The sequence below is a fragment of the Crocuta crocuta genome, unplaced genomic scaffold, assembly GCF_008692635.1.
Source record: "Crocuta crocuta isolate KB4526 unplaced genomic scaffold, BGI_CrCroc_1.0 scaffold687, whole genome shotgun sequence".
In the NCBI taxonomy this organism is placed as follows: Eukaryota; Metazoa; Chordata; class Mammalia; order Carnivora; family Hyaenidae; genus Crocuta; species Crocuta crocuta.
In genome coordinates, this window is record NW_027530182.1 from 3230071 (window position 1) to 3251691 (window position 21621).

At 40.6% G+C, this 21621-nt stretch overlaps 1 protein-coding gene across 2 annotated transcripts in view; it reads left to right on the top strand.

Annotated features, from left to right (window-relative positions):
- SH3GL2 (SH3 domain containing GRB2 like 2, endophilin A1) overlaps nt 1-21621 on the top strand; it is a 208836-nt gene that overhangs the window by 170808 nt on the left and 16407 nt on the right. For both annotated transcript variants that reach the window (XM_077765027.1, XM_077765028.1), the window contains exon 3: nt 806-878. In XM_077765027.1, coding sequence (XP_077621153.1) covers nt 806-878 — 73 coding nt within the window. The remainder of the gene's footprint in view (nt 1-805; nt 879-21621) is intronic.

Genomic DNA, 21621 nt, shown 5'->3' on the forward strand with positions numbered 1-21621 from the left:
GTGTGTACACCTTTGTGCATGCAACATCCTCTTCTGGCTTAGGAAACATTTGCTGTTTTTAGTAAGAATCATCTCAGTGCAACAGAGTGAGCTCATGTAGGGGTTAATCTGACAATGAACTCTGTAAATCTGGGGTTCACTCACCTGGATGTGCTCCGTGACCAGAGAATCTATATCAAGACTCAAGTTCAGCATTCCTCCTGCATTCTTAAGCATGTACAGCAAAAATTCAGTATCTTACTGGGTCATGGGACCTATGTCCACCCTCCTGTTTGGCATGGGCACACCTCCCAACTCCAGCAATGTAACAACAAGATGGCACACATGGAATTCTATAGAGTGGCATTTTTTTGTGTTTTTTTGGATATGAGTACCCTCCACGGCTGGGATAGTTTCATGGGTACTTTTAAAGTGAACATAAAGATTTTAACCTCTTGGTTTGCATGATTTTGTGGGGGTTTCTGGGTTGAGTTACTAGTGACCCGTTTTCAGAGACTACCTCAGGCCACTTAGGGGAAGAGGTAGCCGTCTCCACCTTATTTTGCCACAAGATCGTGAAGTATACTTTGAAGCAAATTTTAGGAAATTCCATGTTCCTCTTTCAATAAATAGTGTTTCTGCATCTTGATGGAGCCAGGCTGAATGCGAAGCTGGTTCTTCCTGCTGGGGCATCTCCAGCCCCTCACCGTCCACCACAGCACTGGTTCTGTGGCATCACCAGTGGTTGTAGGTTGACGCAAGCAAGAGCTAAGTTGCTAAAGTGAATCATTCTTGTCACTCAGAATATTTATTTTCATATTTTCAGAAAGTGGATGTCACCAGCAGGGCTGTGATGGAAATAATGACCAAAACAATTGAATACCTTCAACCCAATCCAGGTAAGGGACCACTTTATATATTCAGGGTATCCTTCCAGGTACCTTGTAGTTTCTCTTTGATAGACATTTAAGTTTGGTGCATTTCTACTTTCTCAGCCCACTTTTCTGGGGGTTCAGTGACTTGGTATATAGCACTTTGAGGAGGGATGATTTTTGAAGGCTCACACTGAGGTAACTGATGGAGTCTGTCATATTTTATCTGACTCTAGGGTACTTAGCAAACAGCATAGCATGGACAGCTTGGGTGCCACATCATGTCCGGGTAACCGCAAGCTGTTGGTGATCAAACTTTAATTCTCAAGGGATGGTAAGAAAAAAATGGTATAATTTTAAGATGTGATATAGCTATTCCCATAAGGTGTGAAAAAGTAGAATTTTTTCATGAAATATAGAGGGTTTCTGTTCATACAGCATCACTAAAGTTTTTGGAGGGTTGTTCTTAATTCCAGTTCTTCGCCCAGTACATTGCGGGTCAGCATTTGTTCCTGCTAACTTGTTACACTCTAAGAGAAGGAAGTTTTAATAGAGATAATGGATCTACCCCTTGAAAAGAGAACAAGCCAGAACTGGGCAATATCTCTACGCACAAGGTACAGCAAAGCAAAACAGCCAAAGTCATCGACCTCCTCACTGCTCTTTCTGACATCAGTTCCTAACTTCGAGTATAGAAGGTTGAAGCAAGGCTAAATGTATTTATGTGAGAAGTATGAATATTTAGAAAACTGCTCACTTTGGGGACTAGTTTCTTTGGGAGTTTCAGGTTGGGAATCCAGTGTATTTGCTGGTCCTAGGGAAGATGGTCTAGACACTCTGTCAGCCCCAGTGTGTTTGGATACCAAGAATTAGTGGGCAAGAGATGAAAAACGGGGGTGTGGGGTAAGAGGTGGGCAAGTGAAATAGTGCTGACCAGCTAGCTCTCTACTGCCTCCTGCTGCTGACTGAGCTCTCATTCAACCTTTATTTACCTGTGACAGCACAGCTGCTCTTCCAATGTGAACACACTTTGTAGGAACAACATTCTTAATTTTTTTTATTCTTAAAATACATCAGAGATGGGAATATGTAAGGAAGGAAAATACATAAGGAAATATAGTATCCTACAGGAAAGAATTTAGCTGATTGTGAACCAAATGGTTAGCAAATTAGGCAAAGAAGAGCAACAAATGAAGTATCTCAATTTTACCAGAGTCTTCTTTATGACCTTTATGTTCCACAGAGATTCAAGGGTCTCTCAGATGTTCATTTATGCCTCAGTTATTATCACAACTGTGGCAGGTCAAGATCTGAAGAGAACTAGCTGCTCAACCAGCCTCACCATAAGAAATCAGGGCATAAGGGCAAGAAGTTTGTGTCTTCATCTTTGCACAGAACTTTGAAGTACTCTCTGATCTCCTGGGATTTACACTTGGCTTGTGCTGGTAACTCAGTGTAGGGCTAAGAGAATGATAGGGTAAGAGAGGGAGAGTATACTATTTATTAAGCATGAATGCATTTGTAAGACGGTGCTAATTTTTTACACTGTGTCGACTCTACAAGTAACCATTTTTTTCTGATTATAAAAATAAAGCACAGTTCAACAGTTCATAATAATGGCAAAGGGACTAAAACTCCATTGTAACATAAATCTGTAGTGGAAGCCTGTCAGTGTTCCTGAATATAATGGACCTCTGTTGTAGGTAGGTGTAGTGTGTTGAATGGTATGCCCCTTCACAGTTCAAGGCCACCCAGAATCTCAGATATGAGCCTATTTGAAAATAGAGTCTTTTTGGATGTTACCTAGTGATCTTGAGATGAACTCATTCTGGAGTTAGAGCAGGCCGTAAATGCAATGACTTGTGTTTTTACAAGAAGGGAAAACACAGAGACATGGGGAAGAAAGTCATGTGAAAGGGCCACAAACCAAGGAATTCCAGAAGCCATCAGAAGCTGGAAGAGGCCAGGAAAGTGTTCTCCCAGAGAGCCTGGGAGGTGTTCTGCTGACACCTTGATTTCATGCTTCTGGTCTCTTGACCTGTGATAGAGTAAATTCTGTTGTGTTAATTCACACAGTGTGTGGCAATTTTTTATAGTAGCCCTAGAAAATGAATACAGTAGTCTAGCCTTACTTTCTGCAAGAAAAAACAAGGGCCCAGGAATTTAAGAAACGTTTTCAAAGTTGCACACCTTAGAAGGAGATGGAGTCAGAACTGGAACCCAGGTCAGAGTGGGTACAACAGAAATTCAGAAAGGAGACAAATTATGGGATTGAGACTTATTTTAATTAAAAAAGATTACAGGAGGAGGTAATGAGAAGGTAAGAACTTTTAGAAATGACATTTTTAATAAAATGCTGAATGTGCTGATATTAACTGCCAACATGTTTTATGGCTATTTGAAAACTGAATAGACATCTGCCACCAAGAAGAACAGTTAAGGCCATCACAGGGCAATCCCAGTTTGGTTTTAGAAAAGCAATTACTGGGGCACCTGGGTGGCTCAGTCAGATAAGTGTCCAACTCTTGATTTCTGCAGAGGTCATGATCTCACAGTTCAGGAGTTAAAGCCTCGCTTCAGGCTCTGCACTGACAGTGTGGAGCCTACTTAAGATTCTTTGTCTCCCTCTCCCTCTGCCCTTCCCCCACTCACTTGCATACTCTCTCTCTCAAAAATAAATAAACTTTACAAAAAATGAAGAAAAGCAGTTATATATGGGAAGGCCACAGAATTGTCACCCAGAAGAGTCAAGAACAAAGCACAATTTCATAGTTATTCTATAAAATTTAGACAATCTGTATTTAATTGGTCTATGATAGATATGATTTAGTTCCTTCATGAATCTCTCACCCTCAGAGCAGATACTTGGCTGAAGCACTTTTGAAAAGTACATTTGTTCACTATTCAAGTGTCCTTGACAAAGGTATGTAGTAGTCTAGCAAACACTCAGGCACTCAGTTGTCAGGTACGGAAGAGCAGAGAGAATATTCTCAAATTCATATAGTTTGGTAAATACTATGACCACTCAGCTTCTCAGTGATCCCAAGTGCTGGGTGAATCAATATGTATCACTAGATGCTGGTTCTGAATAAGCAAGACTGAGCTTGAGTCAGGACAGAGGCTGATGCCAACCAACAGATTTACATGGATGGGCTGGTAGATTCAGTGGAAATGCATGCTTTGACAGTACTTTGAGATTATCTTCTGTTAGATTAATATTCTGGGATATGTTCTGGCTTTCAGATCTTGTGGATTGTGGAGCACATGCATCTTTTATATTCATAAAACCCAGTTCATATTGAAACAATGACCAAAGAGGGTTTGATTAATTTTCATGAACCTATAGATTTGCTCTACACTGTGTAGGCCCCATATCCTCTCTTACCCACTTTTGGAGTGAGGTTTGTAAAAGGCACATCTGATCACATAATTATTTTGCATAAAACCCTTCAGTGAGTTTTCACTGCTTTTAGGACTAAATTTAAAATTTCTAACATGACTTAAACGTCCCTTCCTGCATGGTCAGTTTGCCCTTTCCCCTCCACCTTGCAGGTAAATAGTACCCTTAGGTCCAGCAAAAGGTCATTTAGAAGCCTTCCTTGACCCCTAGGAACTAGGTAGTTTCCCCTGTCAACTTCCCTGTCACGATTCCAGCTGCTTTTCCCTAGTGGCACATACCACACTTACTGTAAATGTGTGCGATGTGTGTACTTTTTTTGTTTTGTTTTGTTTTGTTTTTTTGTCTTCCTCTGTAAGGACAGGACAGTGCCTGCCTTATCTCCACATCCCCACCCCCCAGCTCAGTTCTAGACACCTGTGGCGTGAGGGTATTTGAACAAATGAGTTATGAAAAACAGTTGACAATCATTGGCTAATGTGATAAAACCGCAGTAGTATAAAGAGAAGGAAAAACTTCCTTTTCCCTCAACCATCAGCTCTACCAATGTAACTAACATTTAGCAAATGCATTTATTTTTATGCAAAGACCAACTTTAGATGCATTAGGGGTAGAAACAGGACCAAGATTGGGCCCCTGCCCTGGTACTTCATAGCCTAACAGCATAAGTTACATACACCATGAGGAGAGCAGTCTAGAGAGCTTCACAGATAATTCCTTCTGGAAATCCAAGCTAACTGATGCAGTTAGGAAGGGTGAACGGGGTCACAGGTCTGCAGGTTTGCCCTGTGCTGTGGGGCTTTCAAGAACATAGACCAGAGAGCTGCCACGTCTTTTACCATGCATGGATTGTGAAATAGGCTGAAGGAACAGCATAGACCACTACAAATTTGCAGCCTGCTTGGATAAGAAATAATTCGAGCATGAAAAGTCCCACGCTGATTGTGAGCCTATATATTCTTATGGCATCTAAGAACAAAATCATCGGAGAAGATATAGATCAGTTTTCTTATATAAGTAGTCTAATGCCTTGGGGAGAAAAAAGTACTAAACCAGCATTGCCAAAAAGAAATAAGATGCAAGCTACATGTGCAATTTTGAATTTTCTACATACATACAGCACATCTCAGTTTCAACTAGATGATCAATTTCACATTTCAAATGATCAATAGCCTCATGTGGCCAGTGGTTCTCATAATGGACAGCTCTAGATATTTACCATTCAAGCTATTTATTTTATTTTGATGTATGCTTGATGTTTAGCTCCTTGGCTTATGTACATTGGTGGTTATTTTTTCAGTAAGAGAAGTGGACTCTCGATTTTAGACCAGGATATCTTTAATTTTTTTTAACCTTCTGCAAATCTGTTACATGGAACTGTACTGGAGATCTTCCCCTAAAATAGAATGACAGACATGGCCATATTGGGCTGTTTCCTTCCCAGCCTTAGATTACTGATTGTGACAGAAGCTTTTTCAGTTTGCCTTAAGAAGTTGTTCTGACCCTGAGAAGTTGCATAATCCTATGCAAATTTCCAAGATGCATAGATAAAAAGCAGTTTGAACATGAAAAACACTGTGCACAGTCAAGGTTTGGTTCTCTACAGAAATGCTCTTTCCTTAAATGCCTACATGGCTTCACGTTTTCCAGCGTGCCTCGGATTGGGGTCTTAAATCAGGGTCATTTGGTGTCTATTCAGATTTTCTTAATAATAATTTTAATTCTCATTTGTGGAATATTGCCTGTGGAAGCAAAAGTTAGCTGTATTAATTTTAAATACCTCATTAATCCCTGGGAAGATAGTACATCAAGAGTGTTATACTTCTTTCCCACAAGGCTCCTTCCAAAGATGAAAATCCACTGATTATAAGATATTTGGTGACTGTGGGACTGAAAACTGATACAGACAGTATTTGGCATCTGTGTATTCAAATCCTGGGCTCCACAACATACTGAAATTGCTGTGCTTCCTGGAGGACAGGTTCTGAGTCATGTTTGTCTTGTTTTTCAGGCCTCTTAGCATTGGGCCTGGGTCACTGTTTGCCCTCAGTATGTCTTCCAATTAGGTGCACAAATGAATGTATCTATTTTTATCTTAAAGAATGGGAGATCTGTACTGCGCCTGGTAACCAGAGGTTTTTCTTGTCTAAATCCTGACACTGAAAAGTAATGGAAATATACAAAGGACAGATTATAAAAGTAATTATGAGGAAAATATTGCTAAACTTGGAAGGAATGGGGTCTTTCAAGGTGAACACAGCAAAGAGAGAAACAGGTTGGGTGATATGTGGTATAATTTATACACTATATGTACTGAAAAGGCTAGAGAGTTTTCCTAGTTTTGCTGCGTCTTTGGGAAAAAATAGTGAAAACTAATAGGCTCCTAATTTATTTGAGGCAGCTTAAGTAATTTTTAAGTCAGTTGGCACTGGTAGATTAATGATCTTAATTTTCTGTGTCTCTAAGAACTGCTAAAACCAGATCTTATTTAAAATATACTTAATCATAACAGGTATTAGACATTTAAAATATGCATATATAGAGAACATTAAGCTAATGGAGTCTCAGTTGAATAGCCCTGAGCTACTAATCCCTTACCTGCATGTGGTGGTCCTGCACTCTCTGCCCAAGTCCCTCTCCTTCCCATTCACCCAACAGCAGGCTCCCTGGTCTTCCAGTTTTTCTGGTGCTTCAAGCTCTTTTGTGCAGCAGGACTTGGCACTTGGATACTGCTGCTTCCTGGAACGGCCACCTGCCACTTAGGTGACACCTGTCCTGTTACTGTTACTCATCCTTCCTATTTGTCTTAAATATCAGCTCCTCTGAAAGGCATTCCCTGAGCCCCCTCTAAAACAGCACCACTCTGCTGCCACATTCTCATGATGCCTGCAAGGGAGTCCCCTCCACAGATCTCTCCAGTCGCACCTATTTGGAATAATAATTGAAAGCCGTTATTATAGGCCCAGGGTCCATGACCTGACTTCAGTCCTGCATTCCTACCGGTCTCCATCTGCTCCTTTGGCACCAGCGCCTCCAGCCTCCCCACCATTCCTCAGATGCATGGCACCCTCACTCCTCCGGACAGTGCTGGTCCTGCCTGAATCACCTGCCTCCACCCCTTCTCAAAGTCTGCACTCAGGTCTCTGCTGGAATGTCGTCTCATCTGTGTGGCTTCCCTGACCCTCTTGTTTAAAACATCACTCCTCCTCACTCTCTAAGCCTTTTGTTTTATTTTTCTTCACACAGTTTATCACCACTGAAACTTTTATTATATGTTTACTTAAGGTACGACTTGTATCTGCCACCATAATGCAAGTAGCATGAGTGTAGGATTGTTATTCACACACTAGAGTCAAAGAGCTTTGTTCTTACCTTTGTACTTGTCACGGTATTTACATTTTATTTTATTTTATTTATTTTATTTATTTTATTTTATTTTATTTTACTTCTTTACTTTTTACTTTACTTTACTTTTTACTTTACTTTACTTTACTTTACTTTACTTTACTTTACTTTACTTTACTTTACTTTACTTTACTTTACTTTACGAAGATTGTGGACAGGGTAGGGGCAGAGGGAGAGAGAGAATCTTAAGAAGGCTCCACACTCAGCACAGAACCTAACCGGGGGCTGAGTCCCACAATCCTGGGATGGTGACCTGAGCCGAAATCTAGAGTAAGTGCTCAACTGACTGCACCACCCAGGCACGCCACCTCCCCCACCACCGCCCAGTATTTACTTTTATATGTTGTTTTTATTTGTTCAATATCCTGTCTTCCTCCATTCCAACTCCCCTACTATACGTTCTCCACATAGCAGCCAGTTCATTCCGGTAAAGATGTAAATCATATCATTCCTCTGCTTATTATTCGCCAGGAGCTTCCTAGTGAACTGAGAATAAACTCACTGACTATGAGGTCTGACATGATTTGGCTCTTGCTGTATGCCCCTGAGCCTGTGTTGATCTCTGTCCACTCTCACTGACTTCTGCTCCTCAGCCATGCTCAGCTTGTTCCTGCCTCAGGGTCTTTGCACGTGAAGTTTCTCTGCCTCAGCTCTTCTCCTGGCTCCCACATAGTTGCTCTCATCACTCCACGTCCCTATCCCTATGGACTCCTTCCCTGGTCCTCTATCTAAAGTAGCCTCTCCTCACACCTCTCATATTCCTTTTATTATTCTGTCACCATTTGAAATTATACTGTATTTTATCTTTTTAAAAATTGTTCATCACCCACATTTCCCATGTAGAATGTAATCTCTACCAGGGCAGAGAGTTTGTCCTGTTAACTATCTCTAATATACACATAGTGCCCTCAGTATTTATTGAATCAATGCTGTTTATCTCTCCCATTACATCATAAAGGCATCAGAGACAAAGCTGCATTTGTTTTGCTCATTTATATCTACGCAGTACCTCACACGGGGGTGCTTAGTAGGTGTTTAATGTACTGCATGAATGAATCAAATCATGTTTAGCATATTTAAGCTCCATCTATAGGAGTAGCTGACCTCTCAGGTAGAGCCGTGATAGGTAGACTTGAACATGCTGGGATCAGAGCTGTTACTTTGTCTATAGAATGGCTACTTGATGTCATGTACAACTAATACATTTCACAGTTGCTGTGGAAAAGATATGGAAGTGTATACGTAATCCCATGTTTGAGATCAGTGGGCTGAAGCTGTTGACAGAACATCATATTTATAAATATAGATGGTAATTGTTCCCATTTTCAGATTTCAGAAAACTGAAGCTTCAGGAGAGATTAAATAATTTTCTTAAGGTCATGCAACCAAAGAACCAGAATTCATATTCAGATATGACTGTCTCCACAGTCCATTTTGTCTTCACTCTCCTATTCTACAAAATGTGGAGACACCTTCCTTCTTTCTATGTGTGGTAAATACACTCTAGAGTGACCTTTAATGGTCCACACCCTTGTACAGTCCCTTCCCTTTGAGTGTAGGTAAGATCTCTGCCTCGTTCCCAACCAATAGCATATGGCAAAGGTTTTGGGACCACCACTTACCGCTGCCTTGGTTAGGTTACAGCATAAAGTAAAATTGATGGGATGTTTCTTCCATGATCACATTACATTATATAAACCTTCTGTAGGAGACTGGAGTGAGAGTCTCCCACTGGCCTGGAAAAAGCAAACCATCTTGTTGTGACTGCCCAAGGAGAGGGCCAAGTGTCAGGGAGTTGGTGTGGCCTCTGAGGATATAAGGGTGGCCATAGCTGACAGCCGGGAAGAAGCCAAGGTGTTTAGTGATACCAGCACAAGGGATTGAAATTTTGTCAACAACCCGAGTGAGCTGGGAAGCAGACTCTTTCCCACTCAGGCTTTCGGGTATCAAGATAGCCTGCCTGATACCTTGATTATAGCCTGTGAGACCATGAACAGAGGACCCAGTTAAGTTGCACCTGGACTTCTAACCTGCAGAAACTGTGAGGTGATAAATATGTGGCTTGAAGCCACTAAGTTTGTGGAACTTTGTTATACAGCATGGAAAACTAATATAGTATGGCTATTTGTTCCTGACTAGCACTCCCTTTTCAAGCATATCACTGTCTGCTGGGGTCATCGGGGCATTTGCCCTTATCACTTTTGGCTCCCTGGATGCCTTCCATGGGAGCAGGGAATAGATTGGGAAAACCTATCACATCTTTTTTTAGCTCAGAATAAAGTCTCCTGAACTCCGTAAGGAGTGGTAGGACAGGTCCACTCTGTGCTAACACTGAAGATATCTTTGAAACAAGAGACAGTGAAACAGCACCGGGCACGGTACCTGATACTTTGTAGGGGCTCAGAAATGTCACTCACCTACTCTTGCCTGTGGACTGCAGGGTCTGCATTCCTGAGGGTATCTCAGGGGCTTAGCCAGCAGGCCTCCATAGGTAAGGCCTCCAGGGAGAAGTCCCACTACAGGACCCACCCACCCCCAACACACACACACATTAACACAGTGCAAGTGTCCACCCTCTGTCTGCTCCCCAAACCAGAAGAAGCAAAGGTTCATGATGTTAGTACTCAGAGGGTTGTGTGTCATTCATACTGCCAAAGGTATCTTATGTTTCTGTGGTACAGTCACCTGCTATCCAAGACTCACTCTGAGACCTGTGCTGGCACCTAGCAACACCCCATGTGGAGGTGGGAGATGTTCACTCTCCCATCTCATGGGTTCTTAGGGCTGCCGTGTACCACCACTCAGTGTCTTAAAATACCTCCCCACCACTTCCCACTCAGCGGGGCGTAAGAGAGCTCTGGCTCCTTGGAGAGAGGTGTTACATAACTACCATTATTTGGGTTGAGAGTAGCGTGATCCAGGGCTAGAGATACATATTTGTGTAAGTCAGTGGCAAGATACTCCTTTTCCCTTTCCTCAGTCTCTAGAATAGTTAATAGAATATTTAACTTCTAAAGAAACTGCACAGGTTTGGGGAGCTTTACCTAAGCCCTCATTACCATATACATCTTTTTCATCCTTTAATAATTGTTTGTGTGCAAGTCCAGGGAGCACATTGCCTACCGTGCAGGGAGCATCAGAGGGCTCATTTCAGATCTGTAGATGTTCTGAGATTTCACCTGCGAAAATTAGGCCATCACAAGTTATCACAGGTTGCTGGTGTGAAATATATGCTAATGTGTTATTTATCACATACGTTTTGTTGCAAATATTAAGCTCCAAATCTAGTTCATTATGATTTGGGGATTTATGTTGACTTTTCACTTGTAATCTCTATCCAAGACTTTACAGATTTAGTTAAAATAACTCAAAATTAATGGGTTTGTACCAACTAAAGAAATCATTGAGCCTTGATAGGTAATGAAGAGGTAAGCAGGTTTTTAGCTCTTGGCGGCCATTTCTATGACATGGGTATCGACTATAGTTTTCTGTAGCCAAAGGGGGAAGAGAACTCACATTTATTTAGCACCCACTTTAATTACATATACATCACAACTGTTGTGATTTTGTCATCACAACAATTATATAGCTAAGTATTATTGTCTCCTACTTATAACCAGCCTCAATGAGACCGGTGGGGCAAGACCTTCTCCCTGCAGAGCTGGTGAGAGGCAGATCTGCAGATTTAACCCTAGCCTCTGTTATCTCTTTGATAGCTTGTGTCCTCATGTTAATGAATATGAAATGAAAACAGGTGCTATTACACAGGAAAATGCCGTTCTAATTGTTTTATCTTAAAAAAGAGGCTGTTTTTTCACATTCATATATCACTTTTGCCCTCTAAATTTATTTTAAAATTTTTAATGTTTATTCATTTTTGAGACAGAGCATGAGCGGGGGAGGGGTAGAGAGAGAGAAAGAAACAGAATCTGAAGCAGGCTCCAGGCTCTGAACTGTCAGCACAGAGCTCAACATGGGGCTCAAACTCACTGACTGCGAGATTATGACCTGAGCAGAAGTCAGACGCTTAACCAACTGAGCCACCCAGCCGCCCCTGTCCTCTGAATTTTAGCAATACTTGTTCACAGTGTTTGCTGTATTAATTGATTAATCCTAATGAAATTTGACAATTTTATACAAGAAGGGGAAGATAAATTACCTTTTTGTTTTCCTTGGAATATCTGCTTTCTCTTTTAAAAAATCTTATTTTTGTAAAGAACCATCAACAGAAACCAGATCAGGAGGAGATAATCTGACTGGAGGGTGCCTTCTTGTGGAAATGAAAACAGCAACAAAAAAGGCTTAAGAAAAGACTAAAGTTAAAATTTTTACATTGGAGCTTTTAAAGTAAGACGTATCGGTTTTGAACTCAGCAGTGGTTTTGCAAAAGATGAGTTTCATTGGTTTTGAAACTTGACATTAGGTTGTGTACACTGCGATCTCCTCATTTGCCAGTGACCTAGGCCACTTATCCTAATGGATGCTAGTGTATACGTGAGAGGTCTGTACATTTGAAAGGCCCTGCAGAATCAGGTAAGCCAGTCCTTTTGTGTTCAAGACGAGGAAACGGAGGTCCAGAGTGGGGTTAGGTAGCTCTCCAAGGTCATGTAGACGGAAAGACCTCCAACCCCCTGACTCACAGTCTGGTGTTCATCCCGCTTTCCAAGTCACAGCATCTATCACGCTTCCTCACCTCTGCATTTTTAATCATTTAACAAGTATAAATATAGCTAAAGCTGACAAGTCCGAATTTGACCTATTTTAAAGATGTTAATAAAGCAGCAAGGGCCAGAGTGGCATTCTGGGACAAGAGCGGGCTTTTGAGACATAGCTGACATAGCCAGGATTGGAATTCTGGCTTAGCTTGTTGCTACATGTCCTCGGGCAAGTTGTATCATTTCTCTGTGCTCCACTTCCTCATCTACAAGATGCAGAAACTGAACCTGTCCTCATATTATTGGAGGGATTGAAGAGATGATACATGTGACTTATACACAGCAGATGCTTCGGAGATGGGAGCTGTGAGATGAATCATGGTCCTGATCTTCAGTTTTTTCAAAGACACATCAGTGCTCTTTCTAAGTTTTCAAACCAGATGGTAGCACTGAGGAATACCGGTAGGAATCATTAAGTGTGTATCTGCAAGAGATCTCTGTTCTTTTGGGCAACTAGGTTTGGTTTCTGTAAGGTAAGTAGAGAGGTAGAAAGGAATGAAGTCATCTCATTAAATCTGGAAAATCTATTCCATGTCTTTGGTCTCCCCTAATGAATACTAAATGCATGAGGCTAGAACATGAAGATGGGACTTGGAATGCCGTGGCCATCTCTTCTGAGAGTTGCAGATGTTTCATCAGCAAAAGCCAGGAGCGGGGCTTGGCTTTTCTTCTTTCCTATTGTGACAGGCAGATGCCCTGTCAGTATGTTTTCATATTTGAAATTTCACAGTTGAAGAGGGAAAGATGCCACTTTGAAAACATAATGCAGCAGTTTAAAACCAGGTTGTGACTTTTGTTTTAATGGAAGGTCTCTTCCCAAACCACCCTGTCATATAATCATTGAGGGTGGGGAGAAAGATGAAGTGCAACAAGGCAGACTCACTGCTCACTCCTGTCCTCCCTGCTTCAGCCAACACCCACCTTCATCACCCTGTACCCTGCGTCCCCTCCTACCCTGTGCTCAGATTTGTGCTGGCCTCTGTTCCAGCTTCCTGTTCTTTAAAGACTGTTGGTTTCTAAAGCTACAGATATCCCATTTGCTCTAAATCTTGATTTTGAACTAGTTTTTGAATAAAACTTAAAAAAAAAAAAAACATCAGGACTCCCTACCTTTTTTTTTCCTTGACGAAAATTATCTTTGAGACCAAACCTTCTTAGAAAATACCACTTTGCCTTTGTCAGAGGCTTTGGATCTACGTATCTTGACATTTCGCAGAAGCTTTCTAGAAAAAGAACCTCAAGGATTTTCAAACAAATGTCTGTCAAAACCTTAACACCCACTCATATGAGTGTGCTACATCCTGTTTCAGAGATCTAAATGGAAAACTACTGTTTTTCTCTACACCCTGCCTACAGAACTCTTTTGACACCAGCCATTTGCGGTTTTTCCCACACTGACCAATTCTCTGACTCTAATGGTTTCCTGCAATTCAATTCTGACACCATCTATCTGGAGTTAGTGTCTCTTCCCACAAGTTAAGGGCTCAGTCCCCCAAGACTGCCCCCACTTCCGATACCAGTCTCAGAGCTGAGTCTCTGGTGCTTCTGACCCTGCCCCGTGGGTTTGATAATTTGCTAGAATGGCTCACAGAGCTCAGAGAAATATTTATTTAGTGTTTACTGGTTTGTTACCAAGGATATGACTCAGGAACAGCTAAATGCAAGAGATGCAAAGGGCAGGGTATAGGAAGGGGGCCTCCAGAATAAAGTTCTGTTGTTTCAAGCCATCCAGTTTTGATACTTTGTGCCAGCAGCCCTAGGAAAGGCATATAAACCACAATAAAATGTTTATTTCAGATTGCTCCCAAGTCTCTGCAGTACTCACTTTGGGGGACTTCATAGGTTCACCTAGACAGTCCATCCCCCGTGGCTCATTTAGGCCTCCCTGACATGGAATTCACTGAAAAGAATATTAAAACAGGAAGTGTAGCAGGCAGCAGGAAAGTGCCATGCATTTCCTTCAGGGGCAATTCTCTGAGCAGTCCACACAGCAGCCAGGGGTTATTTCCTGGCTTTCCAAGGGTCAGCTCAGGTACTAGAGAATGAGAACAGAACAGGTTACAGAGGAGAAGGGTTTTAGAGGTTTCATGCCCTAAAGAGGAATTCATATCAATATTATCACTTGTAACTTCTCACATCCCAGAAAGGAACATGGCACGTTAGAAAATTGACTAGACTTAGAGAAATCTAGATCTAAGGCTTCTCACCAGATATTGATCATCTATTCTTAATCCCTCCAATCCAGACACATTGTCTGGATCTCTAAATCAATTAGCAGTGATATTTACCATAAGCATTATAGGTGATATTACACCTTTATCAGATTTCCAGGGGAACAGAGCTATGGAGTTAACCCAATGTCATTTTTATTCACAGAGAAAGAGAAAAAATTTTAACATTTTATTCATAGTCTTTTGACCATCAAAGTCAACCTAGACTAGAAACCTATTTCTATTATGTCCTTGGGACCTAATCCACAGACAAAGGGGTGGTGTTAGAGGGAGGAAGAGGTGAAAATGTAGAATTTTCTGCATGACCTCTTGTGCCTTCCTCTCCTCTCTTACCAGTTCTTTTCCTTTAAAAGAATTGTCTTATCCCTGTGTTTAGTGTCATACTAGAGACAACATTAGATTTTATAACTAAACCCAGATACTCTAAAACCTTTCCTCTTGTCCATGATAATCTGGGAATGCTCTGTTTAGCTCACTATAATCCTTGGTTAACCTAATTTCCATACAACAAATTTGTTGATTACAGTTTCAGTTTTAGTGTTTCTTTAAATGTCAAGCACAGTGCCAGATACTTTAAACACATAATTTCTAAACCTTACAGTAACCTAGCTCAGTAGCTTTGATGTTCTCCTTTCTCTAGAAGAGGAAAACATTTTTTTTTTCAATTATGTGTCACATTTATTCTAATGCAGTATTCTAAGCCACGGGCACCTATCAGTAAATGAAACAAACCAAGACCCTGACTGCATGGAGTCTCCAGTCTAGTGGGAAGAGATTGACAGAGAGTAAATATCCGATGTCAGGTGGCAGTGAGTGCAGTGAAGAAAAATCAAGGGTAAGCAAGAGAGGCCACGTGGCCAGGTCCAGAGTAGTAGTGTGTTCAAGGAACAGCAAAGAGCATGGTGGGAGAGGGAGTCATTAGGACTATAGCACACAGGACCGTGTCCCATTCTGAATGGCAAAAACAGAGAATCTTGTCCCCTATTTTGAATGACATGGGAACATATTAAAGGGTTTTGAGGAAGAAAGTAACGTGATCTGACTTAAAAGCATTCATACACAGAATAGATTATAGGGGGCAAGAGGGAAAGCAGGGAGGCCAGTAGGAGTCTCTTTTAATAATCCAAGTGAGAGAGAATGGGGGCTTGGACCACAGTGATAAGTACTCTGGTTTCTGTATATGTTTTGAATGCAGAGCTGCTATAATTTACTGGCAGATTGGATGCAAGGTATGGGGTAAAGAGAGGCGTGTAAGTTTTGAGTCTGAGCAAGTAGAAAAATGGATGGAATTGCATTCACTAATACGGAGAATACTTTAGAAAAGGAGGTCTGGGAATGATGGTGCAACATCTGGAGTTTAGCTTGAGCATACTATGAAACGTGTAACATGCTAGTGGAGTTAAACAGATACTAGAATACATGAGTCTGTAACACAGTCAGAAGATCTAGGTTGGAGAGAAAAATTCAAGAATCATCAGCTTACTGACTCAAGGATGTTAACTGATTGTCCAGACCAATAAGAGGTGGGACTTCATTTCCCAAGCCTGTTTTTCCATATCTCCAAGAGTACCTTTGGAGACATGTTATGTGGTCTAACTCCCTAGGTATTCTAAATCAATAAGGCAGAGGTGGAGTCCTCAAATCTGGTTTTAAAAAGTTTTCTAAGATTCATAGATCAATGTAACAGAGACCCCAGAGATAAACCCATACATGTATGTTCAATTAATCTATGACAAAGGGGGCAAGAATATTGAATGAGGAAAAGATGGTCTCTTCAATAAATGGTGCTAGGAAAATGGGACTGCTGTGTACAAAAGAATGAAATTGGGCCATTTTCTTATACCACACACAAAAATAAACTAAAAATAGATTAAAGACCTAAATGGGAGACCTGAAACCATAAAACTAGAAGAAAGCCTAGACAGTAATTTCTTTGACATAGGCCATGGAATCATTTTCCTAGATATGTATCTAGATATGTATTTCTTCAGGCAAGGAAAACAAAAGCAAAGTTAAACTATTGGGGCTGTGGTAAAGTAAAGAAACTTTCGTACAGCAATGGAAACCATCAACAAAGCAAGGCAGCCTACTTAATGGGAGAAGATATTTGTAATGATAATCTAAAAAAGAGTTAATAACCAAAATATATAAAGAACTTCTACATGTAAACACCAAAGAAATAAATACTGTAATTAAAATGGGCCAAGAACCTGAACAGACGTTTTTCCAGGAAAGATACACGGATCGTCAACAAATAAAAACATGCTGAATATCAGCAGTCATCACGGAGATGCAAAGCAAAGCCACAGCAAAATATCACCTCACACTTGTCAGAATGGCTAAAATAAAAAAGACAAGAAATAACTGTTGGTATGGATATGGAGAAAAAGGAACCCTGTTCACTGTTGGTGAGAATGCAAATTGGTACAGTCACTGTGGAAAATAGTTTGAAGGTTCCTCGAAGAATTATAAGTAGAATCCAGTAATTCCACTACTGGGGATTAGCTAAAAGCAAACAAAATTAATACTTCAAAAAGATATGTGTATCCCTATGTTTATTACAGCATTATTTATAATACCCAAGTTATGGAAGAAACTCAGATGTCCATTAGTAGATGAATAAACAAGTGGTATATGTATGTATATATATACATACACACAGTGGTATGTTAGCTGTATAAAAAAGAGATCTTGTTATTTGTAACAACATGGATGGATCTAGAGGGTATAATGCTAAGTGAAATAAGTCAGAGAAAGACAAGTGCCATGTAATTCACTCATATGTGGAATTTAAGAAACAAAACAAATGAGCAAACAAATGAAAATGACAAAAGACAGAATCTTAAATACAAAGAACAAACTGGTGGCTTCCAGAGGGAGGTGGGTAAGGAAATAGATGAAGGAGATTAAGAGTACAGTTATCATGATGAGCATGAATAATGTGTAGAATTGTTGAATCATTATATCGGGCACTTGAAACTAATTATAACACTGTAATTACACTTAAATTTTAGAAAAGAAACTGACTTAAGAAACTGCAAAATACTGTTTTGATTGGGAATGTAAAACCAAAGATAAATAAAAACTGTACAAAACAAACAACCAAAGAATCCTGACCAGCCAAATAAAAAGTTTTCTAAATAGGGCTGCCTGGGTGGCTCAGTCAGTTAAGCATCCACCTCTTGATTTCAGCTCTGGTCACGATTTCAGTTTGTGAGTTCAAGCTCCACATCAGGCTCTGTGCTGACGGCATTGGAGCCTGCTTGGGATTCTCACTCTCTCCCTCTGCCCCTCCCCTGCTCACATGCATGCTCTCTTGCTCTATTTCTCAAAATAAGTGAATGAGCATTAAAAAGAAATTTAAAAGTTTTCTAAGTCATTCTGAAATACACCAGGTTGACAGCCACTGGTAAAAGCCGAGGAATTTTTTTTCTTTTATTCTGTGGAGACATGGGGGTTTCCACCTGCTTTTATGCCTAGAGGAAATTTGATGGAGTTGGAATGTTCTTCCCCTTCATTCTGTGATCTAATGGCTTAGCCTTCAAGATTCCAAATATTATCAAATAAGCTACCTCTTTTTACTCTTTTGGACTTAAGACCCACATCTGTTTAGTTACCTATTTAGTGCAACCTTGAGATATTGTTACTCTTTGTCATTGTGGAAGTTGAAATACTTCAATGCTTCCCCTCCAAAATCTTCTCTTCCTCCTGTGTTGTTAGATTTGTATCATTACTCATCCAAGTATTCAGTCTGGAAACTCATGCAGTGGTTCTCAACCTTGGTTGCACGTTAGAATCACTTAGGGGACTTTAAAAACTGTCAGTGGCGAGGCTCCTGCCTACTACATCCAAAAGCTGGGAGTGGGACACAGACATTAGCATTTCCTTCCTGAACTGTAACATAAAAAGGAGTGCAGTGTTTAGAGTGTAACTATATAGCTTAATTAGTTATTACAAACTGATACTCCTGTGTAAACGTCCTGGTTCAAGAAACTGAACGTTACCAACATTCCAAAAGTCCCCTTCCAGAAACAAACTGCCCTGACTTCTGACACATACACTTCTGTTTGCTTCAGAACTTTATTATTTTTTAAAAATGTTTATATTTGAGAGAGCACGTGCAAGCAGTGGAGGGGCAGAGAGAGAGGGAGACAGAATCTGAAGCATGCCTCAGGCTTGAGCTGTCAGCAAAAAGCCCACTGTGGGGCTTGAACTCCCGAGCTATAAGGTCGTGACCTGAGCAGAAGTCAGATGCTTAACCAACTGAGCCACGAGGTGCCTGTTTCAGAAGTTTAAGTAGAATTATAGAGCATGTACTCTGTTTTCTTGTTTTTTTGTTTTTGTTTTTGTTTTTAAGTAGGTTCCATGCCCAGCATGGGGCTTGAACTTATGAAACTGAGGTGGAGAGTTATGTGTTCTACGACTGAGCCACCAGCCATCCTAAGCATGTACTCTTTTGATCTGTTTTCTTTTCTTGTGCTTTAGGTTATTGAATGTAGGGTTAGTTCCTCCATTCTCATTGCTGCATAGCATTCCACTGTGACAATATAGCACAATTTGTGTATTTCCTCATGGATACATATTTAAGTGTTTCCATTTTCCGGCTATTTGGAATAGCCCATTTTTGTACATGTCTGTTAAACATGTATACATTTATGATCTATGACTAGAAGTGGAATTGCTGGGGCACAGCTGCTCAGCTTTGGTAGATACTGCTAAATTATTTTCTAAACTGTTATACCAATTTGTTCTACCACCAGCAGTATTTTGAGTGTTCAGATCGTTCTATACTCTCTAAGTACTTGATACTTTCTAGGTTGTTTTTTTTTTCTTTAAGCATTCTTATGAGTATGTTTCAGTGCAGTTTTATTTGCATTGCCATAATAACAAATGAAATAAAGCCCTTTCAGAGCCTCATTAGATAATTTGGATATCTTCTTTTGTGAAGGGTTTTTCTCTCTTGCCCATTTTTAAAATTGGGTTATTTCTTTCATAATGGTTTATAAGAGGTTTTTAAAATATATATTCTGGATACAAGCCCTGTTTTGGATATGTATATAGTGAGTATTTTAATTCACTTTGTTGGTTGCTTTTAATTATTTTTAATGATTTCTTTTGAAAGAAGTATTGGGGTGCCTGGGTGGCCTCGTCAGTTAAGCATCTGACTTTTTTTGATCTTGGCTTAGGCCATGATCTCCTGGTTCATGAGTTCAAGCCCCGCATTGGGCTCTGCACTGACAGCACAGAGGCTGCTTGGGATTCTGTCTCTCCCTCTCTCTGTTCTTCCCCTGCGTGTGCTCTCACTCTCTCTCAAAATAAATAAATACACTTAAAAAAAGAAAGAAGTATTTAGTTTTAACATAGCTCAATTTATAAATATTTTCCTTTATGGATATTGCTTTTTGTGCCCTATTTTGAGAAATCTTTGCATATCTTCGCATTCATAAATCATGAATATGTACTTCTATATCATGTTCTAAAAGATGCAGTGTATTTATTTTCGTAGTTGAATCCGCAGCTACCTGGCATTGATTTTTAGGTATAGTGTGAGGTAGAGTCAGTGTTTTTCCTTCTGGAACCTAGTTGACCCAGCACTAATTTTGGAAGACAAGCTTCCCAGATGGCTCCAGCAGGCAGCTAACCATTGCCCTAACATCATCCCAGATGCTTCTCTTCTTTGCCTGCACATTTAATCAGTCACCTGGTCCTCTTAATGCTACCATCAAATAGGACTCTAACACTCATCTCTTTTCCTCCCCTCTTTTTTTCTGAAGACTCCTTCATTATAGTATTCTCAGAGCTGGTCTCCGTGCCTCCAGTGTCTTCCCACTTTGGGAGGACCCCTTCCCACTTTCCATAATTGATGTTAAGGACCATTTTTTCCCAGACCACAATCTGATTTAATCTGAATTAAAGGCCTTTTAGAGGTCTAGATCTGAAATAACTCCATGTCAGAAACCTTTGGCAAAAATCATTGTCTACGAAATAAAATCCAAGATCTTTAGCATAAAACCCCAAGCTCTTCACAGCCTGGTCCCAACTTCATGGCCTCTTCACCTAAGCCACAGATTTTTTGAACTTTCCAGATATACGAGGCACTTTCATGTGCCTTTGCTCAGTCTCCAGGGAGCCAAAATGGCCTTTCCCACCACTCTGCCTGTACAGCCTACCCTTTGAGAAAGCCCAGCTCAAGTGTCTCCTTTTTTCATGCGCCCTCCCAGCCTTACTATTCCAGATGGAATCCACCACTCTTCTCTGATGTGAATGCATTAGAACCTTACCCACAATGTGGCGCCTGTCGGCCTCCTGTCACGGTGTGCTCTCTGCGTCTCCAGATAGACAAGAAGCTCACTGAGAGCAGAGGCTGGGCCTTGCTCCTCTTAGAATCTTCCAAGCATAGTCTCTCTTGCACAGTAAGTACTTAATAAATACTTGCTTTGTTCATTGTATCACCAAAGAAAAATCTTTAAAAGCATGTTTTTTGGGGCACCTGGGTGGCTCAGTCGGTAATTGTCTGACTTCGGCTCATGGTTCGTGTGTTCGAGCCCTGCGTCCGGCTCTGGGCTGGCAGCTCAGAGCCTGGAGCCTGTTTCAGATTCTGTGTCTCCCTCTCTCTCTGACCCTCCCCTGCTCATTCTCTCTCTCTCTCTCTCTCTCTCTCTCTCTCTCTCTCTCTCTCAGAAATAAATAAAACATTAAAAAAATTTTTAAGCAGATTTTTAGGAAATACTAATCAATCAGGCAGTGCAAATCCAGAATATTTCTATATCAAGGAATTCATAATTGTTTCCAGTGTAACCTATTCATTGACTTATACTCATTTTATCTTTTGTATCCCCTGAGCTAAGGCTTACAGTTTAGCTTAGGAACTTTCCTTTGTTAGAGAAAAGAGAGAGCTCATATGCAGGTTCTGGGAGATTGTGAGATCAGTTTCTTATCATTTTCAGATAAATCAATTTTTCATGACATAGTTTAGAGATGAATTGCTAACCAAGAGCCAGTATTAGTAAGAGTAAATAGGA